This window comes from Eptatretus burgeri, chromosome 10 (assembly GCF_056783735.1).
Source record: "Eptatretus burgeri isolate ZD-2024b chromosome 10, Ebu_testis_v1, whole genome shotgun sequence".
Classification (NCBI taxonomy): domain Eukaryota; kingdom Metazoa; phylum Chordata; class Myxini; order Myxiniformes; family Myxinidae; genus Eptatretus; species Eptatretus burgeri.
Window position 1 is genome coordinate 33326378 of NC_140970.1, and position 15000 is coordinate 33341377.

The 15000-nt window shown below is 43.3% G+C and overlaps 1 protein-coding gene across 8 annotated transcripts in view; it reads left to right on the top strand.

Annotated features, from left to right (window-relative positions):
- Nucleotides 1-15000, top strand: part of LOC147018264 (kazrin-like) — a 497988-nt gene that overhangs the window by 358242 nt on the left and 124746 nt on the right. The window contains exon 4 of one of the 8 annotated variants that reach the window (XM_085897811.1): nt 13863-14006. The exons of the other annotated variants lie outside the window; for them this stretch is intronic. Coding sequence (XP_085753937.1) covers nt 13863-14006 — 144 coding nt within the window. The remainder of the gene's footprint in view (nt 1-13862; nt 14007-15000) is intronic. 8 annotated transcript variants of the gene reach the window in all.

Sequence of the window (15000 nt, forward strand, 5' to 3'; positions counted from 1 at the left end):
TCTGCTCTTACGTGCTTCCCTAGTTCCCCATTATTATTAATAAATACCCCAATTGTTAAATGTTTTCAGTGCGTCGCGTCGATTCTTTCATTGACTGAGCATTTCGGGTGTTGGGAGTTAGCCGTTGGTTTGCCGTAAGAGGGGGACATTTGGACCGACGGTTCTCGGCGATTAAGCCGCTCGGAATCGCGCACGGACAGGCTCGCCTCGGCTGTTTGTTCCGTACGAGTTCTGTCGAGGGTGGAATACCCCGGTCGTTGGATCACGTGGGTATTTAGGTGCATTGAAGATTGGCAATCGACCCTACCCCACGTGATCTGCCCATTGGCGTATTTCGGTTCTTGTACAAGGACCCGTCGACTCGGAGTTATCCGGGCGGCGATCTATATTCCGGGCGATCGGTCGGGCCGACAAAACTTGCGGCTTCGTTCAGAGCGGTCGGTTGGCGGCCGACCCCGGCACCGTAACAGTATATATATATATATATATATATATATATATATATATATATATATATATATATATATATATATATATATGTATGTTTTTATATATATATATATATATATATATATATATATATATATATATATATATATATGTATGTTTTTATATATATATATATATATATATATATATGTATGTATATATGTATATATATATATATATATATATATATATATATATATATATATATATATATATATGTGCTGTTGGATGTGGTGATACCAACTCCAACTTTTTTCTTATTGTTATTGGAGTTTGTTATAGGTGTGTAGTGTGTACTGGCCCCCACACTTTTCAGCGTTTGTATGGACTGCATTCTGCGGAGGATGTCAGTGAGATCAAGCTGCACTGCATCATTTGGGAATGTCAAGATCTCTGACCTTGATTTCGCAGATGATGCAGTCATCTTTGTGGAGAGCAGATATCCGATTAGGTCCCTCGAGGTGCTGAATGAGGTGTCAGAGCCGTTGGGATTATGGGTTTCCTGGGTCAAAGCTAAGATCCACACTTTCAATGACATATTGGATGCTGCTATCTCATCTGTACCTGTTTGTGGTGGAGATGTTGAGGTCACGGAGAGATTTACTCACCTTGGCAGTGAGATTCATGTCTCTGCTGGCTGTGAGACAGAGGTCAGTAAATTTCTGGGTCGGGCCTGGGAGTCATGGATTCACTGGGTCATGGGGTGTGGCACTGTAGGTCCTTGTGCAGGACAACGAAGGTCCGAGTCTTCAGGTCCTTGTTGCTTCCATTCTTGCTTTACGGATGTGAGACTTTGACTCTGACCTTGGATCTGAGACGGACTTAATTCCTCTGGTGCCAGGTCTCTTCGGAGAATCCTTGGCTACTGCTGGTTACACTTTGTATCCAACGAGTAGTTACTGAGAGAGACTCAAATGAGATGTGTTACCTGCATAGTCCATGAACGTCAGCTGTGGCTGTATGGACATGTGGCTCGTTTCCCTGACGCTGATCCTTCTCCCCAGATTCTCTCAGTGAGGGAGCCTCGTGAGTTGAGGCGGCCAGTAGACTGACCACATGGTTGCAGCAGGTTGATCTGCATCTCAAGGCGGTGGGGATGGGCCAGGCTTCTGCCTGGGAGATGGCCAGACGAAAGCCAGAAAGTGGATGTAGCGAAATGCTGCTCCGGCGCATGTTCCCATACCTGACCTCTCTTGGAATCTCTCTCTCTCTCTCTCTCTCTCTCTCTCTCTCTCTCTCTCTCTCTCTCTCTCTCTCTCTCTCTCTCTCTGTCTCTCTCTCTCTCTCTCTCTCTCTCTCTCTCTCTCTCTCTCTCTCTCTCTCTCTCTCTCTCTCTCTCTCTCTCTCGCTCTCTCTCTCTCTCTATATATATCTCTGTCGCTCTCTATATATCTCTGTCGCTCTCTATATATCTCTGTCGCTCTCTCACTATGTCTACAAACAGGTTACCTCAATAAAATGTATGCAGACTTTTGGAAAACAGTAATATCTTGTCGGTCTGCACTGCCTTTTGGGTAACAGCTCACTGGTGATGTGTAATCATTCTCTCACGCGCAAACACCATTTGTTCGGTATATTGGTAAGACTCAACATCACCCCTCTCTCTGCTCTTTGATAATTTTTTTTTTAATATTAATGTCTGTATGCATTTTGTTGAGACACCTTGTATATGTCACCTTTAACCTTGTCTTACCCCACAAATGTAAAGCTCAGCAAGCCAATGATCTCACAAACAGATTTTTCGTTTCAACATTGGTGGGTTAATTGTGCAACCCTTCTCTGTTGGTTTTCACTTTGAAATAATGTTAATCCTCCATGCCCCTCATTCACGAGTGACACTAATCCTTTGTACCTATCACCATCTGCTGTTGTTAGCTTTTCCAGGTAAAGACGCATCAAGGAACATAACCACTGACCAATTTCCCAAGTAATCATGGGAAACGCGAAGGAAAATGGATCTGACATTACGCAATTTCTTTCCGACCCAACGTGGTCAAACTACTACATTCTCCTATAATTCTGAGTCATGTGCATAAGTGACCGAAGAACTAGGCTTGGCACTTGTGTGACCCGAATTTGTTTCTGAGAGTCTGTTTCACGAAAGTTTTTTTTTTTCCTTAATTTTTCTCACTTTTATTACCTCCACCACCAAAGATGGACACAGGTTATGTTTTCACTCCTGTTTGATTGTCTATTTGTCTTTTTTCTGTCTGTGAGCAGGATTTCTCAAAAAGGTACTGACAGATTCGGACGAAATTTGGTGGACAAGTTGAGTGTGTGATCAGGACGAATTGTTTCAATTTTGGTGAAGATCTGGTTCCGGATCTGGATCTTCGAATTTCTTAAGTGCTTCTTCACCATTGAGAGATCAGGATAAAAACGATGTGTAACTCGATATCTCAAAAAGTTATTGACACTTGACAGATTCAGATGAAAATTAGTGGATGATTTCGGTCCATCCATCCATCCATCCATCCATTGGGACCATACTCTGTGCAGAGTGTTGGTGCTGCCTTTGCAGTCTCCTTGGCTAATGGACACAATCATGGAAGGGTCACCACTCTGACACAGTATACCAGCATGCTGGCATTCATTTTTGCCCACCTCAGAAGGATGACAGGCAGAGTCAACCCCACCTGGTATTAATTCAACATCCGATTTGGATTTGAACTCAGGATCTTAGGATCCCAAACACACCACCCTAACGATGAAGCAAACACCAGGCATATGATTTAGATAGGTGACAAGAACAAGATGATGAAATTTTGGTTAAGGCATCGTTGGAGATCCGGCCAATCTGTGGGCTACAAAACATAAACTGTTCAGCATGGGAAAGGTATGCGTTCCACCGAGTCCCGTTTTTGTTTTTCTTCTCTTTTCTCTTTAAAGCCTGGTGTTGGCTTAGTGGTTAGGGTGGCGGCTTGGGATCCCAGGATCCTGAGTTCAAGCCCCGTTGGCTGCTGAATTAACACCAGGGGGTTGACTCAGCCTGTCATCCATCTTAGGTCGGCAAAGTGAGTACCAGTGTACTGGTCCCGGTGTATGCCCCGGTTAGAATAGGTGTACCATATCCCTGTGTGTCGTAAGAGGCGACCAGGGTTGGCGTCAGGAAGGGTATCCGGCCATAAAAAACATTGCCTCAAGAAAAAGCCTAACCCCTGCACAGCAGGGAAAATGGCTGTAAAAACGGTCATTTTTTTATTATTCTCTTTTCTCTTTGGTCTTCCTCCCCTCTTGCAATTCTTTAAGTGATATACCATCGTGCCCCCAGAATCCGAACGCCCCATTGTTTGAACAAATTGGAATCCGAGCAATTTTTTCGAGAAAATTTTGCCCTAAAAACCGAACACATTTTCGAAAACCGAACACAACGTAGCGTTCATGTTTGTTCACGTGCGTCTCTCCCACCTGTTCAAGCCACATCTTCGCGCTTTGTTCATTCAGTTCGTCGGTGGAAGTCCTCGTGAAAGCATCTCTCGTGTGTCGATCGCTACTTTACCTCGTGTTTTCACCTTGATGTGTGCTGGGTTTTTTTTCTTCAATTATCACCCTTGTGCATTCACCATGGCAACCAAGAAGAGCAGTGAAGCAAATAGGAGTAAGAGGAAGTCTGTGAGAACGACAATTGAGTTGAAGAAAGAACTTATCGCGAAGCATGAGAACGGTACGCGTGTGTCTGATCTCGCTGCCATGTTCGAGCTGCCGTAATCGACCGTGTGTAGGATTCTGAAAAATAAAGAAGCGATAAAAGCGCGAAAACCCATCGTGAAGCGAACTCATTCAATGAACCCTCTGACGAATCGGCTTTAACGAACTCAACGTTTTTTTTCGCGAGCATGGTAGTGACGTCATGCTGCGTCACCCAATCGCTTCACCTCTGGATTCTCTCCCGTGGAACCGTGCGGTGAAAACAGCACGTTTGTGTCTCCACAGAGTGTGCTGGGATATAAAACACCATTTGGTGCTTCATGGTTAATTACATACCTCCACCAGGCTGAATAGTTTACGTTTTGGATCCCAATGGCCACTGATAGGCCGGAGCTGCATCCAGACCTGATGGAAGAAGTGACAACGCCCCTGCTCATCCCCCAGGCTTGGAAGAAGATTCATGACTCAGAAAAGGTCATTTACTCATCTTATTTTACCTTAAACATGGGTAATTTCAGTTGAAAGTGTCTTGAAAGTGGGTTTTCTTGGGGTCCGGGAACGGATTAATTAACTTTCCATTATTTCTTATTGGGAAAATAGTTTTGGAATCCGAACTTTTTGGAATCCAAACAGCCTCTTGGAACGAATTCAATTCGGATTCTGGGGGCACCACTGTATTTTACATTTAAGAACATTTTCTGTTTTGTCTTCTAATTAAGTTTCCTCAATCTGCACTATCTTTGTTTTCGTTGAAATGTCATTTTGTTTTGTTTTTTTCTTTCTCTCCATGAAAAGTTCTATGCATGACATGTACACGAACAACATATATAATGTCTGTATATATATATATATATATATATATATATATATATATATATATATATATATATATATATATATATATATATATATATATATATATATATGTATTGGATTCTGTGTCTTGGTTTCTGTCTCTTTTAAACAGTGCTCGGCAATGTTGCAGGGTCATGGCCGCCCAATAGGACAGGATCCCAAACTCGATGGTAATGCATTGAGAAGCTGATCCATAGCGAGTGTAAAATTCCAGGGTTGCTACACTGCCATGGACAGAGGCCCGTGCTTCTACTTATGGTTGCTTTCCCGAGGCCATCAGGGGCCCTCTGTTATGGCTGAGGGTTCATCTGTGCTCTTGGCCACGATGTCCCCCATTGTGGCCTTGTACATGACATGTCGATTGCAAAACTAATGTTCTTCCTTTATACAGGGTGTCCCAAAAAATATATAAAACTTTTCATCTGCAAAGAGGATGATCATAACACGTATATTTTTAAAAAAAGATATATGGCTGGAAAGTAAGCTGAAAGGTTGAAGTTTATTGTACCAATGTCCAAATTGCCACCAACATTTAAATTTTGGTATAGAATCATCGTTTTCTTTTAGACCACATGTTCGACGTAGGCTCCACGTTGTCTGATCACTGCCTGCAAACGCGTTGTCATGTTCTCCATCACTTTGGGAAACGTTTCCTGAGGAATGCTCTAGATTTCTCGGTGGATGTTTTCCTTCAGCTGATCATGAGTCTGAGGCCTAGGGTTTCCATAGATCCTGTCCTTGAGATACCCCGACAAGAAGAAGTTTGGAGGAGTAAGGTCAGGGGAATACGGTGGCCACTCAACGTCTTCGTAGAGGGAGATAAAGTGGCCCTCAAAATGGTGGTTGAGAAAACGCCTTGTTTCCCTGGCTGTATGGGGCGGTGCCCCCATCCTGCTGGAACCACTGGGTTCTCATCTGGATCAGGTTGTTTCTCCTACGGGCCTGAGTACGTAGCTCAGGCAGATAGAATTACTGAATCATTTTGTGATAGTTCCTCTGGTTTACCGTGCAAGTGCGTCCCTGGTCATCTTCAAAGAAGTATGGACCAATTATCCCATCTCAACTAACCACCACCCACATGGTGACTTTGAGAACAGGTCGAGGCACCAGTTCAGTTGCTGCATTACCAGCATTTTCAGTTTTCCAGTACCGAAAGCTTTGCTTGTTTACCTCCCCGGACAAGTGAGCATGGCATTTGTCCGTCATGTGAAGTTTTTTTGAGGAAGTCTGCATCTTCCTCCAACTTTCCTGAGAACCAATTTGCAAAGTCTAGTCGTTTGCGTTTCTGTTGATCAGTAAGCACCGTTTCCGTTTGAATTTTGTATGGAAAGGCATGAATGTCTTGGCGAAGGATCCTCTGAACGGTGCTCTTATGAATGTTTGTCTCGGCAGAAAGTCTTCGAATCGATATTTTTGGACTCTGAACGACCGCCTGTCTCACCATTTCCACATTTTCTTCACTACAACCTGTCCTCTTCCGACCACCGTGACCCTTGTGGAGGTCACAGATGGTTGCCACATTGGTAAACTTTGCGATGGTGCACTTTATTGTCCGAAAGTTTGGTGCATGGCGCAAGTGGATACCGAAATGTCTCGATTGAAGACGTTGCACCTGTATGACACTTTTCGTCTGGTACCAAAGTTCAACAATTTTCGTCCGTTGTTATACAGTCAGTCTTGGCATTTTTCTGGCACTTGCTTGGTGTCAAAATAAACTTCAGGGTCTCTGCAACAAGAAATGAAGCATTAGTGACAAAATTACTGCTTTTTTAGGATCAAACGAAGCATTTTAAAAGTTGTATATTTTTTTGGGACACCCTATATTGTCTAATACTATGACTATTCAATCCAATGAAACCTGTTCTCAACCTGCATTCCAAGTCTTGCCACTAAGATTACCTACGTCCAAGCTACTCTCTATTTACTATGCTAATATCAGAGGGGTTTGTGGCAGTTTCTCTTGCCATACAATCCTTCTTGCAATTGTACTCACTGGATCTGCTTGCTCTTTGTAAGGTGTCTTCCGAATCTTTTGTATTGCCGGCTGCTTACTCCATGGACTTGATTTTCCACATTATCATGGTTTGTATATTTATGCAAAGGCCTCTCCACCACTTGGTCATGAGGTCTTCCTTGAGGATACAATACTGGAGTATATACGCTTTCACCTAGCACTTTTGCATTCCATTGTCTATCTATATTTTTGTCTCAATCTCCATCATCACCCAATTGTGCTATTTTAGATGCTATCACCGACAGTGTTGATATGGTGCTTTTTCGACATCCATCTGCTGATATTCTGGTCCTTGGAGACTTTAATGTTCATCAGAAAGAATGGCGAGTCCAGTGCTCAGCTGTTAAAAGTGTATGACCTACAGTTATCCCAATAGAAGAGAATGGTGTGCCACGTAGATCGAGAACGCCGTCTCCTCTATTTCCATGCTGGTTGTTTTGGGCAAATTGACAGAAAGCAAGTGTTTGTTTACCCTGCCAATGTATAGGTCACTGTTGTTTGGGGGCCATTTGTCAGCCTCCATTGATAAGGAACTAGAACACAACAAGCATGTGCAGGAAACCACTGCCAAGATCTGCCCCCAGATGCTCAAACCAAACCAGAGGTGAGCCGTTAGACAACCCTCTGCCTTGACCATTTCAGTCAGTCACAGGATGATTCACTTTTCCGCTTTTTTTCTGTCAAACCAGCAGCAGCATTTCCAAAGATTCCCAGATGGAAGAGGCAGGACCAGCTCTCCCCCCAAGCAGTGGAAGCACCAGTGACATGCTATAAGGAGTGTTTGGGGAAGTAGGACTGAAAGGAGGGAGCCACCACCCTTTCCTTCGACGCTGGTGCAGCATCACAAATGACAAATTTGTTTTGCCGATTGTCTCTGTTAGCTTCAAAGTAGAATGTGAGTTACCTCTCCTGGGAGGCATCGATCGCAGGATGACCTCTCTGCCACACAATCATCCAGACCCTTCTCAAGAAAAAGGCAATCGAGAAGGTAAACGATCACCATGGTCTTTGCCTGTCAAGTGTATTTCTCATCCCTAAACACTCTGGGTGACTGAATGGTTCTGAATTGAAAGGAGATAAATCAGGATATCCACTGGATTGCGTCTTCAGATATACTGCCTTGCCCTTTGGTCTCAAGCTTGCCCTCCGAGTCTTCACCAGACTGATGCAGGCAGTGGCGGTGACACTCCGTCAACAAGACATCAGAATTTTTGCTGTCATGATGACTGGCTGCCAGTGGCAGGGTCAGAGCAATTCTCCTTTTTTTCACCTAGTATCAATTTCCCAATTCTCCTTATTTTCTAGAGGCAGACCTAAACATTGTAGCTCAGCTGACATGTCCATCCACCCATCGGAAAAAGAAGATCCAATTGAGGTCATCTTGACTAATCTCTCTGCCCGTCGGAAAAAGAAGATCCAATTGAGATCATCCTGACTAATCTCTTTAGAGGTAACCCTGGTAAAGGTCTGGCTCTCATTCCTCAGTCTCCTTGCCAGTCAATTGGATCTGATACCTGATTGCAGCCTCCACACGTGGCCGGTACAGACCTACCTTCTGCATCACTACTCCCTTCAAGGTGATCCTCAGAATCTATACTTCCCCATCCGGCAGGAGTTGAAGCAGCTCTTCAGGTCGTGTGGCAGCCAACATACCCTCCTGCTGAGAAAGCTGTTCAGGCCATGACAACGGATACCCCTTAAGAGGGATGCGGGGCACACTCTCAAGGCAATATTTTGTCTGCAATCCATCCTTCCGAGAATCTCTAGCTTACATTAACATGCTAGAACTGAGGGCTGCTTGGCTGGCTCTTCAGGGTTTTCTAGCTGTGGTGAAAGGACAGTCTGTACTGATCAAGATGAACAACTGTATGGTTATGGTGTATGTCAGCAAACAGGGAGGGACTCACTCCTTCTCCCTTTGTTATCGGGTGATGGAAGTCTGGGAGTGGGACCCACTGACAGGGGATGTATCCTTCTGTAACATACATTCCGGGAAGAAAACTTATTGGCAGATTTTCTGTCAAGAGGACAGTACCTTCCCTTGGAGTGGAAACTCCATCTGCAGATCACAAAGATGATCGTCAAGTGTTTCAGGTCTCCACAAATCGACTTGTTTGCATCATAGCTCTGCCACAACCTTCAAGTGTACTGTTTTCAGACACAGGATTCAAGGGCTTGGGTGATCGCTGCATTTTCCATCTCCTGGACACTCATGGTTGAGTATGCCTTTCCCCCCATTCCCACTAATACCAAAAACTCTCGTGACATTAGAGTAGGAGGGAGCGGAGGTCTTTTTGGTAGCTCCCTGGTGGCCGAGATGCCCCTGACTTGGGGAGCTTCTGTGCCAACGAGTGGGGTTACCGAGGCTCCTATCTCTCAGGGAGGACCTCCTCTCACAAACCTGCTCGGGAATTACATACAGGAACCCGGCCAATGTCACACTGTGGCATCTCTCAGGAGATCTGCAGAAGAGGCAGGCCTTTATGGAATGGCTGCGTCTTTCACCACCGAGTGACATCTTGAATCCACCCCAATTACTGATTATTCCCATTTGGCAGTTTTCTGCAGATGGTGCCAGGATCAGCAGGTAGATCCATGTGTTGCCCCTTTAGAAAAGTGGCTGACTTTCTCATCTCACTATTTGACAAGTGGCTAGCTTTCACCACAATTACAGGTTACCACCCAGCCATTGCAGCAGTTCACAAAGGTTCTCCAGATGGTTCTTCCATTTCATCATTGAGTATCCTGTCCAAACTCGCCATGTCCTTATTTTTGAAGAAACATCTATTGAAACAGCTGGTTCCTTCATGGAGACTGCCTTTGGTTCTCTAAGCCTTGGCTCGGGTGTTGTATGACCTTTTCGAGGCCGCATATTTACAGCATCTCGTGGTTATAGTCTTATTACAGAGACGCAGCACCGTCCAATCTTTCACGGTGACCAGTGGCCACATTCAGTTTGAGCCAAGCTGAGGTATGTGAGGCTGATCCCTCGTGCAAATGTAATGGCTAAAAACCAAGGGCAGGCCTCAGCCTCAGTGAAGGTGGTCCTCCCAAACCTACAATCTGCCTCCACTGACTTTTTTTTTAATGGCATTACCCGGTCAGGGGACTGCAATGTTATATAGACCATACAGAACACCTGTGGGTATTGCCGCAACTCTTTATTATGGCACCAGATAAGGCAGTTTCTTATTATACTGCGTCACGTTGGATTGTATCAGCGATCCACGTGGCTGGTGATGGTGCCCTCGTCACTGATAGAGTAAGGGCCCATGACATGAAAGGGATTAGCACTTGCTGGTCTTTCTTCCAGTGTGCTGGCTGCCCTTGATTCCACTCTAAGGGTGGCCCACTGGGCAGGTGCTGCCTTGTGTGTCATTTTACATGAGAGATGTGCTAGCCAGAGATTCTTCCTTTGCTGGAGCCTCCATCTTCACTGCAAGTCACACCTCTCACTATCCCCTATAATTCCCTGATGGGGAAACTCTTGTCATCCCACCACTGAATGCTCAATGCCAATATAGCTTACTTGAATAGATTTGACAGGTAGGTATATGATATGAATGTAGATTGCAATGATCAGTTGTGATCATTATATATTTACGAGTAACTTATACCTACCTTTTTAACCTTACACTCCACCCATCTTGCAGACTGGGTCCGCTGGGCAAAAGTTCTGTGGTTTACCGGTACAGTACTTTGTGGTGGTGCTCCTCAGGAGGAAATGCTGGGTCACTGGCAGTGCACTGTAGGTGTGAGCTATTTGTAATCATTGGAGTTATAGGGGATGACTTAAAATTTGCCTGTGTTATTTGTCAGTCCAGGTATTTGGAGAGCTTTTCAAGGAAAAAGCTTATTTGAAGAGACTTGACAGGTAAGATACAAGTTAGTCATCGATGGAATGATCACTTCTTCTCATTACAGTTCATTTGATGATCCTTCCGGGGCGACAGGGCGAGACCGAGATTTTCCAGGATTGACGGGCATGTTCCATTTATCAGACCAGCATCTAATCAATTCCAGATCAGCAGAATGATGCAGTTGCTGCCTGCCTGTCAGTGAGATTGGGTTACTTTACAACCTAATGTGGAGTCATTTGAAAAAAAGGAAGAGAGGGTTTGCAGAGAATTGGAAAGGTTGTTTATGTCGATTAGGAATAAGACTGTGTGCATTTTTACCGCAGTCAATCTTTCCAATTTATGGCTTTTAGTTAATGGCATACGTGCCCTATTTTGAAAGTGTAAACTTATTGCTCACATTGCAAGTTGACAGGCCTCAGAGATTGAAACAACTGACATTGTATGTTTTCTTGCATAACTGCAATACTGATCGGTCTTTAGGTAATGTGTGCAGAATGCACATTGTTTTTGCACAGATACTCTGATTACTCCCACTGACAAACCTTCACAATCTCTAGTCTTTATTTTAAAAAGAAAGGCAATTCTGTATTATTTAACATAATTGTTTGCCAAACTTAATCTTCACAACTTACGTGCTAGAGCAAATGTAGTAAAAAAAATAAAATAAAAATTGTTTTTATGGCAAATGCTGCATGGATGATGAAGTGGTCTCTCAGCTATATATGAGCGATCAGGATATCAAGCCAGTTACTCCTCAGATGATGGAAAGATGATCACTCCTGAGTTGTTTAGACATAACTTAGTCTTTCACACAGCATGCTTGTAATTATTGAACTTGAAGATCCAAAACATCAACCAGAAGGACGATGTCCTGTCATCCTGTTGAAGTCGCATAAAAGTTGAGGGAGTTAAGATCGTGCAAACATAAAAAAAAAAACACTAATCCTAATATTGGGGGAAAACTACAATATTCACCACTTGATCATCACTAAATTGAGGGAAGGTCCCCAGGGACCAGACAACCCATCGTTCCACTCAGAAGAGTACATTAAGCCATTTTAATGATTTGCAATTTATTTATTCGTCATTTTGTGTGAATTGATTTTTTTTTAATTACCCTTGGTTGCATCACAGCTGAACAGTTGGGCACTCAGATGTGCTGCTGATTTGGTACACCTGAAAGTTCGGGTAGGAGTTTGGAATTTTGTTCAGAGTGCTGGAGACAACTCCACCTACCCTTGACGAAAGACACCATGGATCTTTGACGTCCACCAACTACGAGTGCTGACAGATGGCTCCTAAGGCTTAACGTCCATCTGATGGACGGTACAAACATTGATCAATCGCTCTGCATGCGAAACACCAAGGGGCCGACAACTTATAGCTGAGTCGAGATTGAAACACATGCGAGACAGCTTAGACGCAAGTATTGTATCTCGGTTCCATCCTCGTATCAGACACACAGTCACTGAATGTTTAATATAACCAGAGAAATAAGAAAGAAAGAAATAAGAAAGTAATAAATTCTTTAGGCTTGCTGCTATTGAAATTGATGATCTAATCTAAAAACAAAAAAAAAAGGAAAGACTTTTTGCTATTTGAGTGTTGAGTGAATCTAAATGTTCGCTGAACCATTTTTTCATAATAATGGCAAACTCACTCTTGATATTGCTTGGAGTTGGATCTTTTTTTTTTCACGATATCTGATTACCAAAAACATCTCTCCGTCTTTATGCTCGAAGTCATCGTGCCGATAAGATCCGCAAGATTGAAATGAGCTCCTGGAATTGACTATTGCTGATTGTACTGACATTGAAGCTGACCCACAGCCCATTTACTCATTGGAATTGGCTTCTCTTGGGAGCTTTAACAGCTTGTGCATTGTAGGGAGCTCGGTTTATGATGAATATAGTGGAACATTGCATCAAATTACACTGCATGCCATTCAGCAAATGCTCTAATGAAAAAAAATCTTACTTTTAGAACTTTGCTTTCCTACTCCCCCAGATGTGCACTGTGTGATACCACGTGTGTAAATTGTGATGTTTCAAAGCACCGTGAGGCTCGTGGCATTTGCCCCGTTGGTGTGCGGCTTTACAGCCATGAAACAGTAAGAAAGAGGCTGTTTTGTGGTTGCTGTTAATTTTGTTTCCAGCCTTCGTTCCCATATTGAAAAGATGCTAAATGTGATTATGTCATTCTGCTGCAGACACAACCAAGTATATTCCATATCTGCATGTAGAAAGTACAAGTTAAGCAAGGAAAACCTTTCAGCCTACTCACTTTATATACATAGTTCTGGCCTTCATCGTATTTGGCATTTGAACTCATTTGAATCGCATATTATATTTGAACTCTTATGATGGCTTCCCTGCTTTTGACAGCTTTTGTGTTGAATATTTTTGTCCCCGGCCCTCCGACAAGGGAAGCATTAAAATGAGTTCCGTTCGACCGACCGACCAATCATCCGTCCATGTAATTTTTTTATCAATGATATTTCAAAAACCGTTGAAAAACCAGAAACAGTTTAACTTTCACATTGCAGATATCTATTCCTCGTGATATTATCTCACAGATCTATTCCTCATAACACCCAAAAGGCAGGTGACCGAGAGTATCAGCTCCATATTGTGTTTTCTTTTTGCCTGATTGTCGAATACTTTTATACTTGGCACAGTGTTGGCTGTAATGACAGCTATGTAATAGCTACAGTGCTGTGGCTCAATGAAGTGTTAGTGACAATCATGCTCTTGTGATGGTGTTCCCCAATTCAGGACTTCCCCAAGTGTATGGTAGTGATGTTTAACTCTCCAAAGCCAATTGGTCACTGTTTGTATCTAACGTATTTAAAGCAAGCATGACGTCCATGCCTGCTGCTTTTCCCAACTCAATTGTGACGAGTATGCCTGTAATTGGAACAAATGCCTAGTTTTCCAAATTGTTTGGCAATGCACAGTCTGGCCCAAATTTTGTCTTTTATGCCTTGTTTCCACCAGTAAGTTCTGCTGTAGTTCAAGCTGGAACTGGATCAAGCTTGGACCAAACTTCATTTCCTGTTAGCAGAAGTCCTAACCAAGATGACCCAGCAGGTTTGGAAAGGGTGATCTTGCTGCTTCAGAATCAGGTTGAGCATGATCCTGGTGAGATGATATGCTACAAATCTGGCCTGAACTAGTTCAGAACTTGCTGGTCGAGACTTAAGGCATGAGTTACTTTTATCGATTAAAAAAAACAAAAAAGTTTGACCATTTTATACCCCTGTGTAGTGATAATTATTTATAAAGTGACCTTTTTGTTGTTTTTTTTTAACATGTGATACCTTGAATCCATGATACTCATGAACTTTCCTGAAATGGTGCGAAAGTATTATCGATGTCCATGTGTCATTAACGTGTTGTTGCAACGTTTCGTCCCTCCTGCCAAGTGCATCAGTGCGGTCGAGATGGTGTGCTTGCTGTTTAAGTAGTGGGGTTGACTTTTGATACGTGTTTGCAAATAATGAAAAGTACAATGGTCTTGATGCAAGCTCCTAATCCACAAGTTTTCTTTTTCTCTTACGATTGACAGCTACTGATTAAAAAATAAGAGGATGACAAAAGCTGGATTGCTTCTGATGCTTGACTTTTTCCTGGAGGATTCTTGTTGCTGCTAGACCATTTCAAAAATTCATTTTGGCATAGTCCAACAAACATGGCCCCATGCATCACCGTTTGATATGAGCCCATGCGTCCTCTCAAACTACAACTGCTGCTTTAACTGCCACAATTATTCGCACCTTATGCGGGTGGCTGTGGAACATTTTTGGCTTGCGTCTTTTCAAGATTTTTCTGGCTAGGCCCTGAAGTTCGACTGAAAGTAGCAGGAGTTTGTAGTTTGTTCAGGGTTCCAGCGATATCTCACCTGATTGAAAGAAACTGTGAGATCTTTAATGCCACCCAACGATCACTGCTTATGGACAGTTCCTCCGGCTCAATGTCCAACCGATGGACGGCACACACATTGTTGTATCATCCTGCATGCGAAACACCAGGGTAACATTTTTTAGCTGGGTAGAGATTCGAACTTCGGCAGCTATCCTGCCATGCATCCTCTCAAACTGCACTTGGAGAAACCTTGACTCAGATCACTCTCAGT